General features: G+C 45.5%; 1 protein-coding gene across 1 annotated transcript in view; it reads left to right on the forward strand.

The window, feature by feature from the left end:
- Window positions 1–3,194: 3,194 nt before the first annotated feature.
- AKAP10 (A-kinase anchoring protein 10) overlaps window positions 3,195–23,199 on the forward strand; it is a 55,226-nt gene continuing 35,221 nt past the window's right edge. The window contains 1 exon segment of the mRNA XM_087969816.1: window positions 3,195–3,406. Within this exon segment, the coding sequence (XP_087825942.1) occupies window positions 3,385–3,406 (22 nt within the window). The 5' untranslated portion in view covers window positions 3,195–3,384.

A 23,199-nucleotide genomic window follows, 5' to 3' on the forward strand; every position in this document is an offset into this window, starting at 1 on the left:
CCCCCCAGCTAAAAACGAGGCTCGGAGACGCGCGGGAGGAGGGTGGGGATTCCCATGGCTTTGAAAGAGAGAGACCCTTCCTCAGGCTTTCCCACGCGTGGGAACTGGGTGGGCTTCTCCCTTTATCCCTTCCCCAGGGAAAAATCTCCCCTTCTCCTCCCCCCCAGCTAAAAACCAGGCTCGGAGACGCGCGGGAGGAGGGTGGGGGGATTATTCCCAGGGCTTTGAAAGAGAGAGACCCTTCCTCAGGCTTTCCCACGCGTGGGAACTGGGTGGGGTCTTCTCCCTTCCCCGGGGAAAAGTCTCCCCTCCCCCGCCCGTGAAAAGCCAGGCTCGGAGACGCGCGGGAGGAGGGTGAGGGGGGTTCCCAGGGCTTTCAAAGAGAGAGACCCTTCCCTAAACTTTCCCACGCGTGGGAACTCCGCGCTCAGTGCCCAAGCCGGGGATTCCCGCCCGCCGTTGGGCGTGCAGTGAATCCGCAGGGGTCAGTGTGGCTCTCGGGGAAGAAGAACGTGAGGAGGAGGAGGAGGAGGAGGAGGAGGCCGAACAACACGCGGACAGCGTCTCTGGCTCGCTGCGTGTTTCTGTAATGTGGGCAGTACCCAACCCGGCCTCTAGGTGGGACAGCGAGGGGAACCGCCCGTATTGTAAGGTGTTGCTGCCCTCTAGCGGCCAAGCCTGTGCTTTGCAGCTTTGATGGTGCGGCTGGTCTGTTGGATATGAACGATCATCACGCTGTAATCATGATCAGGCCATTTGGGTCAAAAACTTCTCTTTTTTTCCTCCCCTGAAGTTTTTTTATTTTTTACAAACATATCAATGCTTGTGAACAGTGGGGCACCTGAGTGTCGTATACTTTGATACAAATAAAATAATGTTAATCATAATTGTTCCATTGAACAAGCTTATATAGTTCTAATAATATTTCATTAATACTTTTATTAAATTATAATCTTTCATTATTTAGTTATTCAATATTTCAATGTGTCATTTTTATGCCAATCACCCTATTCTAAGTGTCATACCTTTTAGTACAAATAGAATATTATTAATCGTATTTATTACATTTAGCAAGCTTATATAATTCTAATAACACATTTATGTTAAATTAAAATCTTCCAATATTTGCTTGTTCAACTTATAATCCTTCATTATTTGGTTATTCAATATTTCAATGTTATTTTTATGTCCATCACTGTTTTCTTCATGTCGTACATTTCAATACTAATAAAGTATTTTAATCATATTTGTTACATTTAGCAAACATACACATATTCATATTAAATTATAATTGTTCACTATTTATTTAATCAATAGTTCAATGTATTATTTTTATGCCAGTCACCATATTATTTAAATATACTTAGTAGTACCGTCATTCAAATTCTACTTTCCCCTCCTATTATTACTTCTTATTATATAAAATGTGTGTTTTATTAATTCCCCTCTGTCTAGTTTCCATCCCTATTCTTTGATTATGCCACTACTGTATTTAAACATATTCCCTTTCTAACCATCATCTCTTAGCCGCTATAAAGTTTTAATTGTTCGTTTCTTAAAAGATTTCTCTTTTAAGGAGTGTGTGGTTGTGGCGAACAGGTAGTCAGAATATGCATAGAGAAGGATAAATAGGATGTGTTGGTGCGTTTATGGACGCCCCCTACAGACCTCTTAGGAAAGGGGTGAGGTCAATAGTAGAAACTCTAAAGTTTTTGGGGTTTGGGGAAGAAACCACAGAGTCAGGTAGACTGTTCCAGACATTGACCACTCTGTTGCTGAAGTCGTATTTCCTGCAATCAAGTTTGGTGCGATTAACCTTGAATTTGTGTCTATTGTTTGCTCTTGTGTTGTTATGGTTGAAGCTGAAGTATTCATTGACAGGTAGGACATTACAATGTATGATTTTATATACCATACTTAGATCGGACCGATTTTTACATTATAACTCTTAATGCCTTTTTGGCAATGCTGTTACAGTGAGCTCTAGCGCTTAGATCATTTGATATGAGTACTCCAAGGTCCTTGACAGAGTGAAGGTCATCAACGAAGTCATATCCGCCTAGTTTGTATTTGGCGAATTGATATTTTTTTTTACCAATGTGTAGGACAGAGAATTCGTTGGTCGACATTTGGAGTTGCCAAATGTTTGATCATTCAGACACATAATCAAGGTCACTTTGAAGGATAATAGCATTGTCAGTGGTGTTTAATAGTTTTACATCATCCGCAAAGAGGATGCAGTTGCTAATAAGGTGATCGCAAAGGTCATTTATATAGAGTATAAAGAGTGTGGGTCCTAGAATGCTGCCTTGGGGGACACCGCTGTTAACTGGAGCAGGGTTTGATATAGCGCTCCCTATTTTTATAATTTGTTGCCTGTTTTACAGGAATGCAGTAATCCACTCATGAAGGGATCCGGAAATGCCATAAGAGTTTAGTTTTAACAGTAGTTTGTCATGTACCACTGAATCAAAGGCTTTGCAGAAGTCTATGTAAATTGCGTCTACGGAAATCACAGCAGTTCTTAAGTGAATCACATGGTCGTTAAGCAAATCCAGTTCCCCCCATTTGACTTTGCTTGTCGCAAGCTGCCAACAAACGGGGATCGCATGAGCCCCGGACGCTGCTACCATTGTAAATACAGGCCAATTGCCAAGTGCCCCAGTTTTGATCACAATGACCGGACGCTGCAATGGTCGTAAAGTGAGGGCTGGTCCTCAGTCACTTTTTTTCAGTGTTGGTGTTGCAACTCTAAATGGTCACTAAGTGGATAGTTTTAGGTCGAGGATTCCTTGTATTACTTTCTCAGTCTCTCCCAACCTGTCTTATCGCCTCGTGGAAAATGGATGCTTCTGTAAATTGCAAATATTATAAGGAACGATTTCTTTTAGGTTTGGGGCACTTGCCCTCATCCAACATGGCTGAACGGGCATCGGTTCCTGTTTCAGGAATGGGCCGAGCTGGATTCTCTTGTCCCGCGTAGAAAGAGAGGTCGCGCCCTCTTCCAAAATGGCTTTTCCGCCTCCTTCGCCCTCCTGTGCCGGGCGCCCTCTTCCAAGATGGCCTATCCTGACGCCCCGCCTCCTCTTTTCTCTCGCTCTCCTCTGATTGGCCGGGAATCAGGCCCCATGCCGCTTGAAGACCAAGGGCTTCCGGGCCGGTCATCTCTCTCTCTCTCTTTTTTTGTGTGTGTTTTTCCCGACAGGCTTTGCGTACCGTCGCCGCCCGGAAGAAGGAGCCTGCGCCGCGGCCGCCGCTGTTGACAACATGGCGGCTGCCGCCTCCTCCTCCGCCTCGGTGTGGGGCGCGGGAGGCGGCGGCGGGAGGAGGAAGGAGACCCAGCAGCCCTGAGGGACGGCTTAGGCCTACCCTGCCGGCGCCGCCATGTCTTTCTTCAGGCGGAAAGGTAGCTTTTGGGGTGGGGGTGGGGGTGGGGTGGTCTTTGGAAGGGGGAAAAGGGAGGGAGGGTCGCTGCTGGGGAGGGGCTGCACCTGTCTTTGGGCCTGGTGGAAGGGACGGGGGGAAAGGGTGTATCGTGCCCCACGGGGTTGTTGTGGGGAAATAGTGTGTGTGTTGTGCTATTAAATTAAACATAATAAGTGCTATTAAAAGGCAGCTGGGTGGAACTGCAGTATTTATTTGCTCTAACTAGCTCTATACCCGTGTTTCGCTACGAAACTGTGATGGAGGTTAGTTTTCTGGGGAGGAAAAGGAGAGAAAAAATTCTGCCTCTGCCTACCAGCATCCATCGGCATTCATCTGGCTAGCGTCCTGTCAGTGTGTGAGAGAGTTGAGGGCTGTTTGGAAACTGAAAGAGTATTTGCTGCGTGAGCAAGAAGGAGACAGCAAGGAGCTTGGGCGTGGCTCAGCTCAATTGCTCTGTATTAAAGCTGGTGGCTGCTCTGAAACTGAAACTGCTCGGCTTGTTTTTTGGTGGGGAGGGGGAGTAGACCTCCTTAGCGTCAGAGCGTGTTAATAATAATAATAATAATATATAGGAAATACTAATAGCTCTGATGGTCATTTGGAAAAATCCTTTCTTAGTGAGCACCTAGAAGCCAAGAGGAATATACGGGCCAAATTTCAAGTTTGTAGGCTTTATGATTCTGGAGATTTTGTGATGATGCATGAGTGGTATTATTTCGCTTTTACATAGATTTTCTCCTCTCTCAGCACCCCAATTGTAAGAGCTTTTGGGGTCCTGCCAGAGGGAGGGAAAACCCCTTGGAAGTGCCTTTGCTGAAACTTTCCTGAATCCCAGGAAATCCCCCAGATTAGCAACCAAAGCTGGAGTGGACGGAGCAATGTGCCATACTTGCTCTAAATCAGAGGTCTCCAAATTTGGCAACTAAGACTTGTGGAGAATTCTGGGAGTTGAAGTCCACAAGTCTTAAAGTTTGCCAAGTTTGGGGACCCCTGCTCTAAATCCTAGGAAGGGCCCACAGGCCCGAAGGAACATTTTGAAAGCCACATAATAGTTGAGAAAGAAGGCAAAAAACCCTTTCTCATTATTTCGGCGTCAGGTCGAAAAGGTTTCTGAAGCTGCGGGCTCAACAATTGAGGTAGGCCTCTGAGGTACCTGTTGTATTCATGTACTCTTGAGTAGAGGTAATCTTCGACTTACAACAGTTCATTTAGTGCAGGGTGTCCAACCTTGGCAACTTTAAGCCTGGAGGACTTCAACTCCCAGAATTCCCCAGCCAGCTTTGCTGGCTGGGGAATTCTGGGAGTTGAAGTCCTCCAGGCTTAAAGTTGCCAAGGTTGGATACCCCTGATTTAGTGGCTGTTCAAACTTACAATGGCACTGAAAAAAAGTGACTTATAACTGTTTTTAAAACTGGTTTTGCTAAAAACTGGCTCTTATCCTGTGTTTTCCGCAAAACTGTGCCCCGAGCAAACAGCTGCGGCGTTTGCTTAACAACCACTACAAAAACGGTCATAAAATCCACCCATAAAACGACAGGTAGGCCTTGACTTACAACAGTTCATTTTGTGAATAGAATGGCACTGGGAAACTTTGACTTATGAGCCTTTTTCAAAGTTAACGACCTTTGCAGCATCCCCATAATTGTGTGAACAAAATTCAGGCGCTTGGCATTTGACTCATATTTATGACGGTTGCTGTGTCCCGGGGTCACGGGATCCCCACTTGTGACCTTCCGACCAGCGAAGTCCACGGGGAAGCCAGATTCACTTAACGATCGGGTTACTATCTGAACAAGTGCAGCGATTTGCTTAACAACAGTGGCAAAAAAGGTCTTAAAAATAGGGCAAAACAAATGTCTCACTTAAACGACATAAATTTGGGGGTCCATTGTGGTCGCAAGTCAAAGGCTACCTGTATTTGTGTTGGAAATTTGCCTTGTTCTCACTTTGAGTAGCTTTTGTGGAAGGCATTGAGTTGTCAGATCTAAACAAGTCATTTTCAGAGGCTGCTCTCACAACTTAAAATCCTCTCTGGATTTGGGGATTTGCAGCTGAATAATGTTTGCAGGCTGAAGCCGAAAATGATACAAGCGGCATAAACTGAGTCAGCTATTTTGTAGGGCAGAACTAAGCAGTTAAAACACACACACACACACACACACCCAAAAAGGAAGAGAAGTTTGGTAAAATTCATAGCGTCGTGTTGTGGTTCGCCGGCAGCAGGTGCGGAGGGCTGAGCTCTCGGAGAGCGAGGCCTCGGATGAGGGGCCTAAGTGTGATGCAGGGATGGGCCCAGGACCATCAGGGAGTGGAAGGCTGCCTTCGGAGATTGTGGAGGCTGGCAGTAGTGAGGAAGAGGTCCCCGAGGAGCCTGTGCCCAGGGCGTGTGCGTGCAGGGCTGCTCAAAGGAAAGAGCAGCTGCAGCAGCACCGCCGACTCGGGAGTAAGGCTGCAAGGTAATGGCCCCTCCCTGAAGAGATAAAAGCCAGCTGAGAGACCAGAGTTCTTTGCAGGAAGCAAAGAAGTTTTTGCACTCAAGCCTTGTGGACGTTCAGAATATCTTGGTTGGTGTTTGGAGACGCTTTGTGTTTGAAATATTTCTTAGTAACTTTATCTAGTGTTCTTGGCAGCGTTGCACAACCTTGGCAAGGCTCCTTCTTATCAGAGACAATGAGTTTGAAACAGCCTTTGAACCGGGAAGGAGCGGAATTCGTGAAGAATCATTAAAAGGTTTTGCTGTTACCTCCGTTTCGTGTTTGTTTCCTTGGAACAAGATTTGGGTCAGAACGCATCGGCTGTGATTTGATATGGTCTCTTGGTTAAATAGACCAGGCACCCTTGAAAATCAAAATGCTTAAGTCTTGTTGGCTATAAATAATGCTTCTGAGAAATTATGGGGGGTGCTGCTGAAAAAATAGGCACGGTAAACTTTTACTTACTTATTTATACAGATATTCCTTGACTTACAACCATTTGTTTAGTGAAGCTTCAAAGTTACAACGGCGCTCAAAAAAGCGACTTAAGGCTGTTTTTCACACTTACGACCGTCGTGACATCCCTGCGGTCTCATGATCAAAATTCAGACACCTGGCAACTCATATTTATGACGGTCACAGTGATCCCACCTTTGTGACTTTCTGACCAACAAGGTCAATGGGGAAGCCCAATTCACTTAACAAACCGTTCTTGTTCAGTGGATCCACTGCCGTTGTTAAGTGAATCCAGCTTCCCATTGACCTTTGCAGGGTCAGAAAGTCACAAAGGTGGGAATCATGTGACTGTGGGACACCGCGACCGTCATAAATATGAGTCAGCTGCCAAGCGCCTGAATTTTGATCACGTTTCTGCAGGGATGCTGCAACGGTCGTAAGTGTGAAGAACAGTCATAAGTCACTTTTTCAGTGCCATTTTATTTTTAACTTCAAATTTCACTATATGAATTTTTGTAAGTTGAGGACTACCTTTATTACAGAGAAAATTTTCAGCTGCTGTATAGCCTTTCCTCCCTTCCCTTCCTTCCTGACTCCCCTTCCCTTCCCTTCCTCCCCCTTTCCTTCCTGCTCCTTTCCTCCCTCCCCCTTTCCTTCCTTTCCTTTCCTTCCTCCTCCTTTCCTTTCCTCCCTTTCCTCTCTCCTCCTTCCTCCTCCCCTTCCCTTCCCTTCCTCCCCTTTCCTTCCTGCTCCCTCCCCCTTCCTTCCTTTTCCTTTCCTTCCTCCTTCCTCCCCCTTCCTCCTCCTCCCCTTTCCTGCTCCTTTCCTCCCTCCCCTTCCTTCTTTCCTTTCCTTCCTCCTCCTTTCCCTCCCTTTCCTTTCCTCTCTCCTCCTTCCTCCCTCCCCTTTCCTGCTCCTTTCCTCCCTCCCCTTCCTTCCTCCTCCCTTCCTTCCTTTCCTCTTCCCCTTTCCTCCTCCTTTCCTTCCTCCCCCCCTTCCTCACTTCCCTTGCTCATTCATTCATTCATTATATTGGCCACCCATCTTACCATAGAGTAACTCTGGACAGTTTACAAAATTACATAACAGCTAAAATATAAAAAGTTAAAAGTGTGTGGGGGCAGGTGGGATCTGTTATTACTCCACCAACCCTTTGCCTTTTGAAGCTCTCTCATTCTACCCTGTACAGCTTCTGCTTAAACTATGGTTTTCTTTAAAATCTGAGCTGCTGCGTTGGTGGTTCTCACTCAGCGGTTAGACTCAAGGGGCGCGTGAGTTTTTAAAAGTTCCTTTTTCTTCCCTTGGTTTTTTTTTTTTTCTCGGAAGGGGGTGCGATGCCGGTTTTTAAACAGCTCTCTGCTCACCTGCCAGAGGTGTTATCTCAAGGCATCCTGAAGCAAGAAAGTGCTTTGCAAGTGACCCACAAATGGCACAGAATTGGAGGCTCTTTTGTGGGTCAGTAACTTTTGCGGATTTTGAGTCTTGGGTTTAGAATGCTACTTATTGTAGGTTGCTGTCATTTAGGCCATTGTTGTTGTTTTTTTGATTCTATAATCTTAAGAGAACTGCAGAATTCTCGAGGCTAAAATATATGAAGCACTGTTGCAGGAATTGGCTATATCTAGGAAGGACTAGGATGTTGTGGTTTGCTGGCTGCTGGTGCAGACGGCAGTGGAATCGGACAGTGGGGAAGAACGGGGACCACTCAGGGAGTCGGGGGGGGGCTTGGACGAGGGTCCTGCGTCCGATGCAGAGATGGGGCCAGGACCATCTGGGAGTGGGGTGCTGCCTTCGGAGCTTGGCAGCAGCGAGGCAGAGGACCCAGGGGAGCCTGTTCCCAGTGTGTGTGTGTGTGCGCGCGCGCGCAGGGCTGCTAGAAGGCAAGAGCTGCTGAGAAAAAAGGGGAGACTTGGGAGTAAGGCTGGGAGGTGATTGCCCCTCCCATAAGGTATAAAAGTCAGGCCAAGATGACAGAAGCTTTGCAGGAAGCAAAGTTGTTTGATCAGTTCCGAGTCATCCTGGAAGCTCTTTGTACTTCGGTTGGTTTCTGTTCTAGTTAATTTGATACTTCTGCTTTGGCAGCACTTCACCGAACTGAAAGGTGTGTGCTTATCTTGGGGAACTGAAAGGTGTGTGCTTATCTTGGGGAACTGTTTAAGCTTAATTCCGTCTAGGAATGAAAACAATTCCCAGCGTTGCAATAAAATAGGTTTTGCTTTTAAAACAAATTTGTGAATAATGATGGTTTACGAAGCCTGGGTCAGAACATAGGGGGTGACATAATAGCAGTCTTCCAGGATTTGAGGGGGTGCCCCAAAGAAGAGGGGTTCCACCTATCCTCCAAAGCACCTGAAGGCAGGACAAGAAGCAGCAGATGGAAACGAATCAAGGGGAGAAGCAACCTGGAACTAAGGAGGAATTTCCTGATGGGGAGGACAATTTAACCAGTGGAACAGCTTGCCACCAGAAATTGTGAGCACTCCATCATTGGGGGTTTTTAAGAAGAGGCTGGACAGTCATTTGTCTGAAAGGATATAGAGCTTACTGCCTGAGCAAGGGTTGGACTAGAAGACCTCCAAGGCCCCTTCCAGTTCAGTAAACATACGAATGAGGAAAGCTTGTTTCCCTCTAGCTTCCTCTTGAGTGTAAACCTGTCCTTGTGTGAAGCTCTGAATTCCTTGAAGAAAAGTAGATAGGAAAACAATGAACTCCCTTCCAAGTTGTGCTGATATGCAAGGAATGAAACACTTATAAAGTCCATGGTTAAAACACAAATAGTACAGACGTTAAAAGAGCCAACTCACTTGCTTAGATTCCAGTTTCAAATCACTTAAGGGATTTAGGGAAATTGAGTCTTTGGAGCTTTCTAAAAAGCTGATGAATCCAGCAGAGGAGCCCGTAATATATTTTTAAAGCTGCTAGGTTCAACCCGGTCTTAAAAGCAAAGTCAGATGGCTATGGAAAGAAATATGAGCCTCACAGGGGACAAAAAAAAAACCTCTGCCAGCTAATAAATATTTCAGGGAATAGCAGAAGAACAGGACACAGGTAATCCTCAATTTACAACAGTTTGTTTAATGACCATTCAAAGTTACAAAGGCTCTGAAAAAAGTGACTTATGACCATTTTCACACTTACGACCAATGTAGCATCCCCAAAGCCATGGGATTCAAAATTCAGACTCTTGGAAACTGACTCATGTTTATGACGGTCGTAGTGTCCCAAGGTCATGTGATCCCCTTTTTGCGACTTTCTGACAAGCCAGGTCAATGGGCAAGCCAGATTCACTTAACCATGTTCCTAACTTAACGGCTGCAGCGATTTGCTTAACAGCGGTGGCAAGAGAGTTCAAAACTCCCTTTAACAGAAGTCTCAAGTTAGCAACATAAAGTTTGGCTCCCTTGTGGTTGTAATGGTGAGGACTACCTAAACAGAGTTGGAAGGGACCTTGGAGGTCTTCTAGTCCAACCCCCTGCTCAACCCTGTACCATTTCAGACAAATGACTGTCCAATCTCTTCTTCCAAAATCTCCAGTTGTTGTGGTTCGCCCGGCAGCCTGTGCAGACAAGCAGGAGAATCGGAGAGTGGGGAAGAACGGGGACCAGTCTGGGAGTCTGGGGAGGACTTAGACGAGGGTCCTGTGTCCAAAGTAGGGATGGGGCCAGGACCATCTGGGAGTGGGATGCTGCCTCCAGAGCCTCTGGAGCCTCCAGAGTCTGGCATCAGTGAGGCAGAGGAACAAGGGGAGCCTGTTCCCAGTGTGCGTCTGCGCAGAGCTGCTAGAAGGTGAGAGCAGCTGAGACAGAAGGGGTGACTCGGGAGTAAGGCTGGGAGGTGATTGCCCCTCCCATAAGGTATAAAAGTCAGGTCAAGATGACGAAACCTTTGCAGGAAGCAAAGTAGTTCCATCTGTTCAGACTCATTCTTGAAGCTCTTTGTACTTCAGTTGGGTTTTGTTTTTTTGTTTTTTTTTTGTACTTCGGTTGGTTTCCTTTCTAGTTTATCTGATACTTCTATTTTTGGCAGCACTTCACAGAACTGAAAGGTGTGTGCTTATCGTGGGGGATTGTTTGAGATTAATTCCGGCTGGGAATGAAAACAATTTCCAGCGTTGCAATAAAATAAGTCTTGTTTTTAAAATCAGTTTGTGCATGATTACGGTTTACGAAACCTGGGTCAGAACACCAGTGCTGGAGCACCCACAGCGTTTGGAGGCAAGTCATTCCATTGACTGATTGATTGATTATTATTTTTATTGCAACACCAGCGGAGATTCAAGAGGGAATATAGATAGTCCTTGACTTATTGGTCACTTAGCCAACCGTTCGAAGTTACAACGGACCCCCTAAAACTATATGAAACCCGGATTCAAAGATCCATCATCCCCCTGGATTGCACGGCCACATTTTGTGTGCTTGGCAACTGGCTCACTGCAATTTATGATATTTTCCCTGGAAACTGGTGCTTAGTTCTGCTTTCTGGCAAAAACTTCCCCATGTCAAACAGTGAATTTGTTGAACAACAACTTTCATTTCATGACTGCTGCAAAAGTCGCAAAATCAGGGCTGATCATGTGAAAAAGCACACTACGACCATCATAATTTATATTCAAAACATAGTCGAGGACTATCATTTTGTGAATTATGCTTGCAGGCCAAACAGAGTAGAGCAGTTTTTCCTCAACCGTGGCAACTTTAAGATGGGTGGACTCAAAATTCCCCAGCCAGCAGGCTTTAAAGTGGGTGGACTTCCACTCCCAGAATCCCCCAGCCAGCATGCTTTAAAGTGGGTGGACTTCCATTCCCAGAATCCCCAGCCAGCATCCTTTAAGAGGGGTGGACTTTGACTCCCAGAATCCCCCAGCCAGCAGGCTTTAAGAGGAGAGGACTTCCACTCCCAGAATTCTCAGCCAGAAGGTTTTAAGAGGGGTGGACTTCCACTCCCAGAATCCCCAGCCAGAAGGTTTTAAGAGGGGTGGACTTCCACTCCCAGAATCCCCCAGCCAGAAGGTTTTAAGAGGGGTGGACTTCCACTCCCAGAATCCCCAGCCAGCCTGCTTTAAGAGGGGAGGACTTCCACTCCCAGAATCCCCCAGCCAGGATGCTTTAAGAGGGAGGACTTCCACTCCCAGAATCCCCCAGCCAGGATGCTTTAAGAGGGGTGGACTTCCACTCCCAGAATCCTCCAGCCAGAAGGCTTTAAGAGGGTGGACTTCCACCCCAGAATCCCCAGCCAGAAGGTTTTAAGAGGGTGGACTTCCACTCCCAGAATCCCCAGCCAGCCTGCTTTAAGAGGGAGGACTTCCACTCCCAGAATCCCCAGCCAGGATGCTTTAAGAGGGGAGGACTTCCACTCCCAGAATCCCCAGCCAGGATGCTTTAAGAGGGTGGACTTCCACTCCCAGAATCCCCCAGCCAGGATGCTTTAAGAGGGGTGGACTTCCACTCCCAGAATCCTCCAGCCAGAAGGCTTTAAGAGGGAGGGCTTCCACTCCCAGAATCCCCCAGCCAGCATCCTTTAAGAGGGGTGGACTTCCACTCCCAGAATTAAGGGCGATGGGCTTCAACTCAGCATGCTGGCTGGGAATTCTGGAAGTCCACCCATCTTAAAAGTTGCCACGGTTTAGAAAAACGGATGGAGGATCTAGTTCCCTGGCATGTTTTAGATTTTTTTTTTTTTTTAGATTTTTATGGATCTCCTGTTGATTTCAAGCCTTGGGAAACTTATTTTCTTTTCCACTGATCACTTGAAAGCATCTTATGCTGGAATTCTTCCCCTCTGTCAAAATCGTGTGTTAAAAAACAGTATTTCTGGGCGTGGCAGGACAAAAAAATCTCCATCTTTGTGCCTGTTCCCACACCCTTTGGCCAGGATAATAAGCAAAACTTTGCCAAATTCCACAGATGCCAGCTGTAAGAGTTTCCATTTTTTCACATTCTTCTCCCCCCCCCCCGAAATCTTCCCGTTAAGTGCCTTAAACTTGGGTGATGCACAACAACAGCCCTTCATTATGTGTGAATGCACAACCCCCAAACTTTGCCTGATATGTCAGAAGGCAGTTTTGATGAGCAAACAAGCAGTCTCTTTCCACCAGGCAAAATGGTTGCTTTCAAGATGCAGTGTTAAAGAACTTTGCCTCTGGGTTAGCTTTTCAATGACCGGGATTAAACCAAGATTGGCCGTGCAAGCTGGCCTCGATTTACAACTGTAATTTAGCCCGCAGTTACGGTTGTAAGTCGCGGTGATCATTAAATGGGTCACCACTAAGCAGATGTAACAGAGTTTGGAGAGACCTTGCAGGTCATCTAGTCCAACCCCCTGCCCAAGCAGGAGACCCTGCACCATTTCTGACAAACGGCAGTCCAGTCTCTTTTTGAAAGCCTCCAGGGATGAAGCTCCCACAACTTCCGAAGGCAACTTCTGTTCCATTGGTTGATTATTCTTCCTGTCAGAAAATTTCTCCTTATTTCCAGGTTGAATCTCTCCTTGATCAGTTTCCATCCATTGTTCCTTCTCTGGCCTTCGAGTGCTTTGAAAAATAGCTTGACCCCTTCCTCCTCTCTGGGGCAGCCCCTCAAATATTGGAAGATTGCTCTCCTGTCTCCCCTGGTCCTTTTCTTCACTAGACCAGCCAGGCCCTGCAACCTCATCATATGTTTTAGCCTCCAGTCCCCTCATCATCCTGGTTGCTCTTCTCTGCACTTTTTCTAGAGTCTCAACATCTTTTTTTATAGTATGGTGACCAAAACTGGGTGCAGTACTCTAGACGTGGTCTTATTAAGGCTTTATAGAACGGTATTAGTACCTCACTTGATCTCGATTGTATCCCTCTGTTAACGCAATTTAGGATTGCATTGGCTTTTTTGGCTGCCGCTGCACACAAAGTGCCCAATTCTACAACCTATTATGTGGCAGTCATTAAGTGCAGACAAGAGTTGAAAAAGATCCCTATATAACTCTGATAACCCATCAGGGCTGGCATGAAGAAAAAATGGGATACGTTGTGCAGTCTTCTTTGCAGCAAGTTCTCAGAGCACCCATTGAAAGCTAAAACCAGCAAATGTTTTGCAGCCAATTCCATGTTAGTAGGAAGGAAAAGATTCAGAACAGGGCCAGGCTGGGGCAAAGTTTTGCTTTCATAGTCAGGTAGTGACCTAATTAAACACTCTCTCCGCTCCCCATTTTCAGTGCAAAGATTCAGGAAGTTTTAGCCTCAGATACAGCTGACTGCGGGTTGCTATTAACAGAAGTTACTCAGTGCCGCTTTTCCAGTGCAGCGGCGAAGTTAAGATATCTTTCAAGTCCTTTTCTGGAACCTTTGCAAAAAGGTTTTTAGGATTGTGTCGAGACATTTAAAACATCAAATTTTGGGTCCGCAGGAAAGGATTGCGTTAAACGTTGATAAATGTTCATTGATGGGACCAGGTGGTAAAGATAACTTGGTTTGCAAAGGAATAGTTAGGCTTTGTAATATTTGGGAAAGGCGTTGGCTTTCTTAGGCCTACAAGTAGTTATGGACTTAACAGTTCATTTAGTGACCGTTCAAAGATGCAATGAAAAAAGTGACTTATGACCGTTTTTCACACTTACAGCGACTGCCTGGGTCCTCCTCTGACTGCTCAGCTGGGCTCTGCCCTTCCCCAGCCTCCTCCACAACCCCTGGAGCCCCACTTCCACTCCCTGTTGGCTGTTCCTCCTCTCCTTCGGAGTCAGTCTCCACCAGGGCAGGACAGGTGGCAAGAAAAGTCACAAAATGGGACAAAACTTAACAGCTGTCTCGCTTAGCAACATAAATTTTGGGCTCTGTTGTGGTCGTAAGTCGAGGGTTATCTATGGTCCACTTCAGTCAGACAATTGATTGCTCGTATTTGTCCTTTGGAAAAAAAATGTATTTAAGTTCCTCCCTCCCTCCCTCCCTCCCCCAACCCCAATTTTATTTATTTATTTATTTATTTTGGTTTCTCAATTGCTTACAAGATAATAGGTATAAGTAAAAACATAGTTATGAATACATGGATATATATAAGAAAAATAAACAATAGGACAGGGACATTGGTGTGCTTATGGCACGTTGGTGCAATAGTAGCTCTAGTTTTTGGGGTTTGGGAAGAAACCACAGTCAGTAGAGCAGGGATCCCAACCTTGGCGCCCCTACAGACCTCTTAGGAAAGGGGTGAGGTCAATAGTAGAAACTCGGTAAAGTTTTCCGGGGGTTTGGGGAAAAATGGCGCGCCAGCAACCACACGTCCGCGGAGTGGACCCCAGAGTATTCCAGACATTGACCACTCTGTTGCTGAAGTCGTATTTCCTGCAATCAAGTTTGGTGCAATTAACCTTGAGTTTGTATCTATTGTTTGCTCTTGTATTGTTATGGTTGAAGCTGAAGTATTCATTGACAGGTAGGACATTGCAATGTATGATTTTATATACTATACTTAGATTGGACCAGAGGTGGTGTAGTTCTAGATTTTCTAGGCCTAGAATTTCAAGTCTGGTGGCATAAGGTATTCTGCTACGAGTAGAGGAGTGGAGAACTCTTCTTGTGAAATATTTCTGGATTTTCTCAACTGTGTTAATATCAGATACTTAATGTGAGTTCCAGACTGATGAGCTGTATTCGAGTATTGGTCTAGCAAATGTTTTGTATGCTCTAGTTAGTAGTGTGATATTACCAGAGAAAAAGCTACGTAAGATTAGGTTAACAACTCTTAATGCCTTTTTGGCTATGTAGTTACAGTGGGCTCTAGCACTTAGATCATTAGAGATGAGTACTCCAAGGTCCTTTACAGAGCTTGGATCATCAACAAGGTCTTGACTATTCAGCCTGTATTTTAATTTCTGATTATTTTTGCCAATATGTAGGACAGAGCATTTATTTGTTGAGATTTGAAGTTGCCATTTGTTTGACCATTCTGGTACATAGTTGAGGTCTTTTTGAAGGGTAGTAGTATTGTCTGTGGTATTGAACAGCTTTACATCATCAGCGAAGAGGACGCAGTTGCTCTTAATATGATCACAGAGGTCATTTATGTAGAGTATGAAGAGAGTTGGTCCTAGAACACTGCCTTGGGGGACACCACTGTTGACAGGTACAGAATTTGATAGGACACTCCCAATTTTGACTATTTGTTATCTGTTTGACAGGAATGCTTCTATCCAGTTATGCAGGTGCCCAGAGATACCATAAGATTTTAGTTTTAGGAGTAGTTTGTCGTGTACCACTGAATCAAAGGCTTTACAGAAGTCTATGTAGATTGCATCTATTGATTTGCCCTGATCGAGTTGTGTAGTCCATGTGTTTTTGCAGTGTAAGAATTGCAGATTACAGGATAGTTTTTTTTCTGAAACCAAACTATTTATTAGAGAGTAGGTTGTTTGTCTCTAAGTGGAGGATGATGGATTGGTTAATAATTGTTTCCTTGACTTTACAGGTGATGCAGCATAAAGAGATTGGTCTGTAATTTTCAACTAGGCTTGGGTCTCCCTTTTTGAAGATGGGGATGACTGTGGCTTGTGACCATAGTTGGAGGAGCTGATCCTGAAAGATTTTTCAAAGATTATGCTTAGAGGTTTTGCGATGGCAGTGGATAGCTTTTTTAAGAAGTAGGCACATATTCCAACCGGTTCAATAGATGGAGATGGTTTTAGATTGCGTAGTGCTTTTTCAACATTGTCTACTGTAAAATCGATATGTATTAGATCATTGTAGTTGTCTGTGGTTCGACTAGGAAATACTGGGCATGATCCATTGCTGTTTACAAATACTGAGCCAAAGAATGTGTTAAAGAGGTTGGCTTTAATGGTGTCGTCATTGCAGTCTTTACCATTAGGTCCGATCAAGGGTGGGATGGACCTTGAGTCTTTTAGTTTGTTGTTTACAAAATTGTAAAAAGCGCTGGTGGAATTGGTGCATAGAAGGTTTTCTTCTTGTTTAATGTGATAATTGGTGCATTCAGTTTTTATCTGGTGGCATAAATTTTTGTATCGGCTTTTGAAGTTGGCAACGTGACCAGATTTGTTTTTCCGCCAAAGTGATCTCTTTTTGGATTGAAGCTTCCTTATTGTTTTGGGTAATTTGTTTTTTTTCTGGTTTTTATATGTGCCTCTGTTGATTGCTCCTGTGGAGTGTGATTTTCGAAGTCCTTTGCCTCTTGCAAGGTCCAGGTTTGTTTGGGCGTAAGTGTGAAATGCACCTCTGACGAGTTTATCAGCTCAGCAGCTGGATAACGTTGGTATGTTCTTCCTTTTGACTCAGCCCCAACCAGAAAGAAGGTAAACCACACTGCACGTATCGAAAACCAGTTTTTCAACAGGGAAGCTATTGTGCGATTTCAGACGTTTGACACCTTGATTTTAAACTCCCTCTTAGTCCCACTGCCAGGCTTGTGTGTAGTTCCATGAACTGTGGGCTCCTTGATGCTCTTGGAGCTTGGTTTATTTTCTTGCAGATGTTTCATGACCAGACTAGGTAACATCATCAGTACTTGAGGGGAATGTGATTTACAGAATGGAAGAGAAGGAGAAGGGCTGGAGCAGGAAGGGAAGAGGGGGAGGGAGGAGAACTGAGGGGTCTTTGGTGCTCCCTAGTTACCTTCTTGCAGACATTTCATGACCCAACTAGGTAACATCTTCAGTACTAGAAGGGAGTCTGGTTTGTAGAATAGAAGAGGAGAAGGGGGGAACAGGAAGGGAGGGGAAGAGGAGGTGGTGAGGGGTCCTTGGTGCTCTCTGGTTGTTTTCTTGCAGGCGTTTCATGACCCAACTAGGTAACATTTTAGGCCCCACATATCTGCAGTGATAGGAATGAATGAATGAATGAATGAATGAATGAATGAATGAATGAATGAATGAATTCTTTATTGGCCAAGTGCAATGAGACACACAAGGAGTTTGTCTTGCTGCAAATGCTCTCAGTGTGCCTAAAAAGAAAAGATACATTTGTCAAGAGTCAAGAATCATAAGGTGCAACACTTAATGATAGTCAGAGGGTAAAATAATAAACAATTGAATCATACTAGGAAACAGTCCATAAAAGTCGTAAGCAACAAAGTCACCGTCATTCAGTCGCAAGTGGGAGTGGATGGGTGATAAGGAGCAATGAGAAGATTAATAGTAATAGTATTGCAGACTTTGTAAATAGTTGGACAGTGGAGAGGGAATATCCTGTTGTTTGTACCTGGCGCAGTTAATGACTCATTTCAATCACAAATAAGAAGTTCACACAGAAATTTAAAAAAGAGGGCCTAATGAATGCATCAACCGGCTTCCCTTTTGACTTTGCTTGTCAGAAGGTCACAAAAAGGGATTGCATGACCCTGGGACTCTGCCACCGTCATAAACATGAGCCAGTTACCAAAAGTCCAAACCTTGATCACATGATCGTGGGGAGGCTGTAACGGTCGTTAAGTGTGAAAAAGGAGCGTGCGTCACTTCTTCCAGTGCCGTTGTAACTTCGAATGGTCAGTCAACGGATGGTTGTGTTGGAAGTTAGGATTCCCCCCTCTTCTGGGAAAACAACCCCCACCCTTTGTCAAGTAGGGCTATTAAAATAGCTGGAGCCAGCTTACTTTTCACGACAAAGGAAGGAGAAAATTACAGGCATGAGACACAGAGAAAAAACCCTACAAACTAGCTAAGATCCTTTCTCATAGAAATCAAATAGATGGCAAGCTATAAAAAAAAACTTGTGAAAAGCAAACCAAAAGGCATGGCAGGAAGCAACCATGATAGCAAACAAGCATCCACAAATGATCAGGACCATAAAACCAAGATCCCAACCTCAAAGAGACAGGAATTCAACACACACAAATCAAAGACTTCACTTCCAAATCAAAGGACCTGAAAAAGTATAAGAAAGGGGTTTTCTTACCCACTTATTAGATTAATCCTAGGAACGCTGTGAGATTTCTTTTTACCTGCCTTCCTATTAATAAACTGATTCTGACTTTCAACGCAGCTGACCAAATCATTTTGCATTTCTCCCAGCCGGGATATTTGAATCCACAAAAGGAAAGAACTTTGCCTATTCCTTAAAGGGCAAGGCTTCTTTTTTTCCTTTCCTCAGTTGTAAGTCAGGGACCAGCTAATATTGCATTTTGCGGCCATTTTCATTTGAGTAGCAAAAGTTTACACTTATAAGAGCACACAATCTTTGCCATCAGGGGTGAGATTCAAAAATCCCAGCAACCGGTTCGCTGCCCGGTTGCTAGGTGGGCGTGTGGCCTGCCGGAACTTCCTGTTTCTGGCTTCCGGTGGGCCTCCAGAGCCCGGGGGGAGGCCTTTTTCGCCCTTCCAAGGGTCCGGAGGCCTCCCCCAGGCCTCTGGGAGGACAATACGCTGCACTTACCTCCATCCAAAATGGGCCACGTGGAAATTGCTGGGGTGGGCGGGGCCAGCCAGTTGGTTGAAATACCAGTTCAGCGAACCAGATGTAACAGCGGAACCGGATAGAATCCCACCCCTGTTTGCCATGCTGTCGCTTTGACACACCTTGTGAAAACACAACTGGGCAAGTCTGGGAACTTCCTGCGTTTGGAACAAGGAGACGTGAAATGGCTCCAGCCCGTCTCTTGTTTGCAAAAAAAAAAAACCCCATCAGGTCAATCTGCAAAATGTCCAGATAGGATTTATATTTAAAGAATTCGTCTTGCGGGGCGAGAGAGAGAGAGAGACGGTTCTCTTGCTTAAAAATCTACTTGCTAAATTCCAGGGCCAAAGTCTACGTTTGAGAAATAAACCCAAACTCCAGAGCAGCGTTTTTCAATCTCAACCACTTTTACCACATCCGACCAGCGCACCAGTAAATGATTCTGCAGGATGCATCCACATAACACAAAAAAAAAAAAAACTTCCTTTACATACAATACCATACAGCAGAAGTCAGCATACAAAAAAAAAAAAAAAATCAGGAATAGGAAGCAATATTCACAGAAGCCAGTCATTACAGAATAGAGAGATTCAGAGGCCCCGAGGCCTAGATTTACAGAGGACAAACCAACTCTTATATGCCCATGATGGTGAAACCATGGCACGCGTGCCAGAAGTGGCATGCAGAGCCCTTTCAGTGGGCATGCACACCATCGCCAGCTATTCTTCTGGTTTTTTGGCATGCCAGCCAGCTGGTGTTTGCGGGCGCCGGAGTGCCAGAAAATGGCCCTCAAAATGTCCCCCAAATAGGCTGTTTTTCAGGCCATTTTCAGACCAAAGATGGCCTGAAAAATGGCCTGAAAATGGCCAAACAACCAGTTTGGGCACTCGGTGCCAAAAAGGTTCACCATCATTGTTATATTCAGTTGAGCAAGTCAAAGCCACGGCCAGGCTCCAAACTGTCTCTTATGGCCCCATACAAAGCAAATACTATGGTTCAGTTTCCAAACAGTCCCCATTGGCTGACCTGTTGCCATGTCTAATCAAACAGTCTCCATTGGCCGACCTGTTGCCATGTCTAATCAAACAGTCTCCATTGGCCGACCTGTTGCCATGTCTAATCAAACAGTCTCCATTGGCCGACCTGTTGCCATGTCTGATCAAACAGTCTCCATTGGCCGACCTGTTGCCATGTCTGATCAAACAGTCTCCATTGGCTGACCTGTTGCCATGTCTAATCAAACAGTCTCCATTGGCTGACATGTTGCCATGTCTAATCAAACAGTCTCCATTGGCCAACCTGTTGCCATGTCTAATCCAAACAGTCTCCATTGGCCGACCTGTTGCCATGTCTAATCAAACAGTCTCCATTGGCCGACCTGTTGCCATGTCTAATCAAACAGTCTCCATTGGCCGACATGTTGCCATGTCTAATCAAACAGTCTCCATTGCCGACATGTTGCCATGTCTAATCAAACAGTCTCCATTGGCCGACCTGTTGCCATGTCTAATCAAACAGTCTCCATTGGCCGACCTGTTGCCATGTCTAATCAAACAGTTTCCATTGGCCGACCTGTTGCCATGTCTAATCAAACAGTCTCCATTGGCCGACATGTTGCCATGTCTAATCAAACAGTCTCCATTGGCCGACCTGTTGCCATGTCTAATCAAACAGTCTCCATTGGCCGACATGTTGCCATGTCTAATCAAACAGTCTCCATTGGCCGACCTGTTGCCATGTCTAATCAAACAGTCTCCATTGGCCGACCTGTTGCCATGTCTAATCAAACAGTCTCCATTGGCCGACATGTTGCCATGTCTAATCAAACAGTCTCCATTGGCCGACCTGTTGCCATGTCTGATCAAACAGTCTCCATTGGCCGACATGTTGCCATGTCTGATCAAACAGTCTCCATTGGCCGACATGTTGCCATGTCTAATCAAACAGTCTCCATTGGCTGACCTGTTGCCATGTCTAATCCAAACAGTCTCCATTGGCCGACCTGTTGCCATGTCTAATCAAACAGTTTCCATTGGCCGACCTGTTGCCATGTCTGATCAAACAGTCTCCATTGGCTGACATGTTGCCATGTCTAATCAAACAGTCTCCATTGGCCAACCTGTTGCCATGTCTAATCCAAACAGTCTCCATTGGCCGACCTGTTGCCATGTCTAATCAAACAGTCTCCATTGGCGACATGTTGCCATGTCTAATCAAACAGTCTCCATTGGCCGACATGTTGCCATGTCTAATCAAACAGTCTCCATTGGCCGACCTGTTGCCATGTCTAATCAAACAGTCTCCATTGGCCGACCTGTTGCCATGTCTAATCAAACAGTTTCCATTGGCCGACCTGTTGCCATGTCTAATCAAACAGTCTCCATTGGCCGACATGTTGCCATGTCTAATCAAACAGTCTCCATTGGCCGACCTGTTGCCATGTCTAATCAAACAGTCTCCATTGGCCGACATGTTGCCATGTCTAATCAAACAGTCTCCATTGGCCGACCTGTTGCCATGTCTAATCAAACAGTCTCCATTGGCCGACCTGTTGCCATGTCTAATCAAACAGTCTCCATTGGCCGACCTGTTGCCATGTCTAATCAAACAGTCTCCATTGGCCGACCTGTTGCCATGTCTAATCAAACAGTCTCCATTGGCCGACATGTTGCCATGTCTGATCAAACAGTCTCCATTGGCCGACATGTTGCCATGTCTAATCAAACAGTCTCCATTGGCTGACCTGTTGCCATGTCTAATCCAAACAGTCTCCATTGGCCGACCTGTTGCCATGTCTAATCAAACAGTTTCCATTGGCCGACCTGTTGCCATGTCTAATCAAACAGTCTCCATTGGCCGACCTGTTGCCATGTCTAATCAAACAGTCTCCATTGGCCGACCTGTTGCCATGTCTAATCCAAACAGTTCCCATTGGCTGACCTGTTGCCATGTCTATTCCAGCCAGTCCCCAATTGGCTGGCCTGCTGCCATGTCTATTCCAGTTCATGAACTATATACACAGACAATTTCCCAGAATTCCCTAGTCGGCCATGGGGGAATTCTGGGAGCTGAAATCCACCCATCTGAAAAGTGTTGAAAAACATGGCTTTGGAAGCTTCTACAGGTTAGTCCTCAACGTACGACCTCAATGGAGACCAAAATTTATATTGCTAAGTGAGTTTTGCCCCACTTTGCCACCTTTCTTGCCACAGTTGTTCAATGAATCACGGCCGTTGTTAAGGCAGTCTCATGTTTGTTAAGTGAATCTGGTTTCCCTGTTGACTTAGCTTATCAGAAGGTCGCAAAAGGGGATCACATGATCCTGGGACATCGCAACCATCATAAGTACATGCCAGTTGCCCAGGGTCTGAACTTTAATCAATGACCATGAGAATGTTTTCCATGGTCATAAGTGTGAGAAACGGCCATAAGTCACTTTTCCCCCAGTGCCGTTGTAACTAAACGAACTGCTGTCAGTCAAGGACTGCTTGTATTTGAGGCGATCTTGCAAATCAAGTAGGATTAACCCCCCTTGGATGGGAAACAGCTAGGACAGGGATGGCTAACCTTTTTGTCGTCGCATGCCAAGAGTGTGTGCACGCATACCTGCATCCATTAATGCAATGCACGTGCACGTCTCCCGCATGAGACCCACGCATGCACGGCAGATACCCGGAAATCATCTGGCTGGCGGGAAGCGCATGCGCACAGTGGAACTGAGCTGGGGCGACAGCTTGCATGCTGGCAGAGATGGCTGTGTGTGCCACTTCCGGCACGCATGACACAGGTTCGCCATCACGGAGCTAGGATAACCCAGGAATGTAAGTGAATTTATTATTTAGCGTATGTAACTGAAAAGTAAAAAATATCTCTGCAAAAGGCAGAAGAAAACCGCTCCAAATTTCCCCGAAATTTGATCCAGAGGTGTCCATACAAATCTTCATGAGATGAATTTGACACATGCAGTTAGTCCTCGACTTACATTCGAGTTGCTTCGCAGTTTTACATCCCGAATTTGAAGTTCTGACGCCTTCCCCCTTGTGGTCACGTGATCACATTTGGGGTGCTTCTTCCTCCCTGTCTCCCAAGGTCGTTCCCTCAGACCATTTCATCATGACTTTTAACGTAAACTTCATTACGGTTAGTCCTCGATTTAACGACCGCAGTTGAGCCCCAAATCTCCGTCTCTAAGTGAGACCATTGTAAAGTAACTTTTGCTCCGTTTTGCAACCTTCCTTGCCACGGTTCTTAAGCGGATCGCTGCAGTTGTTAAGTTAGTCAGCCCGTTGTTAAGTGAATCTGGCTTCCCAGGTCACTAAAGGGCCTCTGCACACTGTGACAGTCATAAGTACATGCCAGTTGCCAAACCTCTGAATTTTGCTCACGTGAGCACGGGGGCTGCTGTAAGTGTGTAAAACAGTCGTAAATCACTTTTTTCAGTGCCCGTTGTACCTTCAACCAGTTACTAAAAAAATG

Source organism: Notechis scutatus, chromosome 1, assembly GCF_049901735.1.
Source record: "Notechis scutatus isolate UNSWTSFEM ecotype Mainland chromosome 1, rNotScu1.2, whole genome shotgun sequence".
Lineage (NCBI taxonomy): Eukaryota > Metazoa > Chordata > Lepidosauria > Squamata > Elapidae > Notechis > Notechis scutatus.